Raw genomic sequence first — 4,510 nt, 5'->3', positions numbered from 1 at the left:
CTATAGATATATATATCTGTGTGTGTGTGTGTGTGTGTGTGTGAGGATGTTTTATTAAAATCAGGACTAACAATTAGTGAATGCAGTTTCGAAGGAGAAGTTGAAATATATATATTGAAATATATATATTTCAACTTCTCTTCTTCTGCTCCTCTTCTTCCTTCGGTCCCATCTCACCCCGACAAAGCACAGGCGCAGGACCTCCTCCTATGCTCACGCCGAACGCAAGGATAGTCGACTATGATTTCCCTTCTATTTTTCTTCCTTTACTCGAAGGAGGCCGCAAATTTCGTCACTTCCCTCTTCTTCCTCCCTCGACGTTGACTCGACCCAAAAGTACACACACTCTTATCTTTTTATTCCTCATCCTCTTCCTCTGTGTGCACTTGATTTTTTTCTTCACTCTCAACAAGCTCAACAGAGCAACGCGTGCAGAGGCTTCGACTCCCCTTCCTCCTCTTCAATCGCAATTCAACCACGGTTTGATGCTGCAGAGCAAGCACAATGCCCTTCTCCTTCTATACTTTCTCTAGTGAGAACAGAACGAAGGTTACCTTCTTCCTCCTACTACTTCGGCAAGGCATGAATGATTGTTCCCTCTTGATCTCTTTGTTTCTTTCGCTCGAAGGGGTAGGGGGTAGAGGGAGTTTTTTTACGAGACGGTGTCTCTTCAAACCGCCAGCATCTTTTTATTTTTATTTATTTATGTATTACAGTCGATGAATTTGTACCATATTTTCAAATATTTGACGAAATCAATATAAATTCACTAGTAATGGTAATATTGGATCAACTAGTGAACAAAATAATACTTAATTTTCAATTATCCAGGTACGAATATTTTTGACAATTTTACGGTTTTCAGATAGGTGTATTTGAAAATATTGATAATATTGATAGGCAACTTTGAAAATAGCACTCGCCCCACACAAATGTTGGATCAAGCCATTATTCTGAAGAAATAAATATAACTAACACTGTTCAAACCAATATCTAAAGCAAAAGTATGTATTACGGTAAATATGTCAACCGATATTGTTAAGTTTGAAAAAAAAAGTACATCACAAATACATTAGATTTTCAAAGTCCTAGCTCACGTTACAACTCTTCTAATTAAAAACCTTTCAAATGCTAATGATGTGGCTTGTAATAATGTTAATAATCAATCTTGTTGGATTCATCACTACAAAAAAAAATCAAACCATAGCTTCTAATGGTATTATGTTACTATTAAACATACTTTAAATGATCAAGGATGTTCTTTAGTTTAGGGTTTCAAAAGTGGTGTACATAATTTGTTGTAAAATTTAAATTTGAACAAATACAATGAACTTAAAGAAAGAATAATTAGTTAGAATTTTATGCCACTCATTATATTTAAAAGTGTAAAAATCAAAACCATAAACAAATTAAGATGTCTCAACCATCAATATTGTTAAAAACACAATATGAAAATTTAAAAGAAGAAGCATGGATGCCAGTTTTAATGACTTTAATATTGATTAATGTGACCTCTTTACATAAACGAAGTTGAGAGGATGCAACCGAATGTTAGAATATCTATGCAAGTTATTTATCACAATGCATTATAATATAACATACAATAGTAGGAGGAAAAATTAAGTCCAATCATTTCAATGCGAAACTTGTTTCAATTCTCTATTTAAACATCCATGCAACCGACGTTGCACATAGGAATAAAAAGTACCTTTTGTAGCCTCACTCTCTTGTCCTCCTTCAAGCTCTCAACCATTTTGAAAAGCTTGTATAATGTGTCATTACTTATACTCTTGGACTGAACACCAATGGACTCATTCAAGCTGGGATGGATTTCAGTAATTGTTCCAAAAAAATCCATCCCCAGCACAGCACAAAGATCATGAACAGTGCTCACAAAATCAAGAACCTTATGCAGCCTTTCACTCTGTAAATTTAAAAAAAAAATAGACATAAAAAATCTTGGAAGAATTACATGCATATCAGACAATTCTTATGTATTTACATATCTAACATCTAAAATTGAAGTTTTACTTATATATGCCACCTAATCTATACATGAAAAAGATGTATTTCACCTTTTAAAAGTTAATATACTAGTATTTCTTGTAATATAAAGATTAGATATTATATATGTAAATACATAGGAATTAGGTGTTATGTATGTAAATGCCTCAAAAAGCTTTACAAACACAGCAAAAACAAGGCTATAATTGAATAGCTTTGGTAGAACCTTTTCTCTTTGAAGGTCCTGCAATTGAACATGGAACTCATCCAGTTTCTGTAATGATAAATCATTCTGATCAACCACTAGCATTCCCAACTTCTCACCATTTGGTGAATTTCCAGAAATCTCCCTAAGAATCTTTTGAATCTGTAATTGAACATCAGTAAACTCTTTAAGCCTGTCTTCTTTTTGTTTGCATAACTGTTGTAATGTTGGTGCAATGGCTGCCAGTTGTTCTTTGATTGTACCGGATGACTTGTCAGGCTATGAATAAAAAAGGCTAAATTTAGTCCAGCAATCAGAATCTTTAATTGGAACGCACTAAAGTGAAGGTTTAATAATGATCTCTGCCAAGAACATATGTCTATATAGCACAGGCTTATACCATAATAAACTCTGATAAGAGTAAACCATACAAATAAAAAAAAAACAAAAAAGCTTAATCAATATTGTATTTCGTAAAGATAAGTTAATTCCAAACTAAATTCCAGATGATTGGTTTATCAACAATCTTAAAAAACAACAAATATCACAGATTTACTTTCTGAGGTGATTCTTAGTGAACAAAATAATTTCTAACAAATGAAATAGTAGGATTGAAATATAACATTAATTAAGCACAGAAAATTCGAGACATGCAACCACACATGCTATTATACATTCCCATATCCAAAGCATCGGGAAAAGATAAGAAAGAGAAAATTTTCAAAATAAGCTCAACTTTCTCTTCTAATTAAAAGGCCACACAATATGTATGATAATTCTTACGATCCAGGTGTAGATTAGTTCCTTTAAAATGATTATATAATGGCATCTTTCATTGAGAGAAACCCTGGTTAAATACCAGTAAAAGCATAAGCCAAGACTTTTACTATAAAAAGAGATCAATTTCAGATATTACAAAACATAGTGGGATGTGTAACTTAATCTATGTTATTATGCCCAAAAATAAAACACCTAAAGCTCACTCACAAGGGCAGCATAAGTATTTTCCCCAAGAGCAGAAAGAAGACTAGCAAGTTCAGCTCTGGAATCAGCCAATGACATAAGAAGCAGAGCCCTGGACTTCAAAGCCTGATCGACTTTCCTCATATAAACATCCAAGCATTCTTGCTCTAGCTGAAGCAGCATCTTATCACGCTCCTCTTCGCTCTCACCAACCTCATCCCATATGACCTAACATATATAATTTTACTAGCTGAACCCCAGCTCATGCCAATTCTCAAGATAAAAATGAAAGCTTTGTCTATTATAATACCTGAAGTTGCTGCAACAATGCACCACAGGTGTTCTGACCCGAGAATACATCTTGAGAATTTGTTACATCCATTGGTATGCAAAAATTACCTGCAATAATACATTAAAACAATTCGCTTCTTTATCTGATAGAGGGATAGAGATTCACGAAATTGAAAGCTTAATACACATCGGATGTAGGAAAAAACAGCAATGGATTCAATAAAAATGACATTTTTCGTGTAAATTGACAGTACTAAGGAGTTTATTCAGAAGTTCTGCAGTACAAGCCCTAATCCGGAAATAACCAACATTCGTGCAAAGCAGGTTACCGATCACGAACAATAAATGCAGAAGTGATGACTCGCCTCATTTTTACTACACATTGTCAAAGAAAATCTCAGAGAGCAAGAAAAGTAGTCTCATGGCATCTCACAGAGCTACTTTTACAGAGAAAAGCTACGAACTTAATGACAACTCAAAAATGGTCATTACAGTGAAGAAAAATTGGACATAAAACCTTGAATCCTAACACTCTGCAACTAAGAATCACCATTTAAATTATCACAAACTAAGTAAGAAATGGCCAGATCTACTCAAATCCATCAAAGTCTTCACCAGCCAATCAAAACAAACAAAATCGTGCCAAAACCTGGGCAAATACACTACCAAAAACCCTCGCCTTCTCTCCACCAGCAATCCACAAACAAAAACTCCACATTTTCTCTAGAAATTGACATAAACTCAGCCCCACTCTCAAAAACCTAAACAACGAAAAGCACCATTTTTTTTCCAAGAGACCGCGAAATAAAGCAGCGCTCCAGCTCGGCAATGCGAGTTGAAGAAGGGGGTGTTATACGATCTCAGACCTTATGTCTCCCGTCTCGTCGAGATCCAGCTCCTCAGACCTCCGAAGACGGCGACAGACAAACAGAGAAGGAAAATGAAAACAGACTGCCGAGAATACCCAATGCCAAGCAATGGTCCCCCAACATGCTCTTGGATATGAACAACGGGGTAAGCTTACCACTTTCCTTGCTCCCCTCTGGA

General features: G+C 35.1%; 1 protein-coding gene across 1 annotated transcript in view; it reads right to left on the bottom strand.

Annotated features, from left to right (window-relative positions):
• The window catches only part of LOC110030303 (65-kDa microtubule-associated protein 1-like), a 22,298-nt gene extending 18,054 nt beyond the window's left edge, over nt 1–4,244 (bottom strand). Inside the window, exons 1-5 of the mRNA XM_020732948.1 lie at nt 4,130–4,244; nt 3,483–3,571; nt 3,197–3,400; nt 2,231–2,488; nt 1,709–1,924 (exon numbers count right to left, since the gene is read on the bottom strand). Of these exons, the coding sequence (XP_020588607.1) occupies nt 1,709–1,924; nt 2,231–2,488; nt 3,197–3,400; nt 3,483–3,571; nt 4,130–4,181 (819 nt within the window). The 5' untranslated portion in view covers nt 4,182–4,244. The remainder of the gene's footprint in view (nt 1–1,708; nt 1,925–2,230; nt 2,489–3,196; nt 3,401–3,482; nt 3,572–4,129) is intronic.
• Nucleotides 4,245–4,510: the final 266 nt, after the last annotated feature.

The sequence above is a fragment of the Phalaenopsis equestris genome, unplaced genomic scaffold (assembly GCF_001263595.1).
Source record: "Phalaenopsis equestris unplaced genomic scaffold, ASM126359v1 Scaffold000695, whole genome shotgun sequence".
Classification (NCBI taxonomy): Eukaryota; Viridiplantae; Streptophyta; class Magnoliopsida; order Asparagales; family Orchidaceae; genus Phalaenopsis; species Phalaenopsis equestris.
This window is presented reverse-complemented; position numbering and strand designations above follow the sequence as displayed.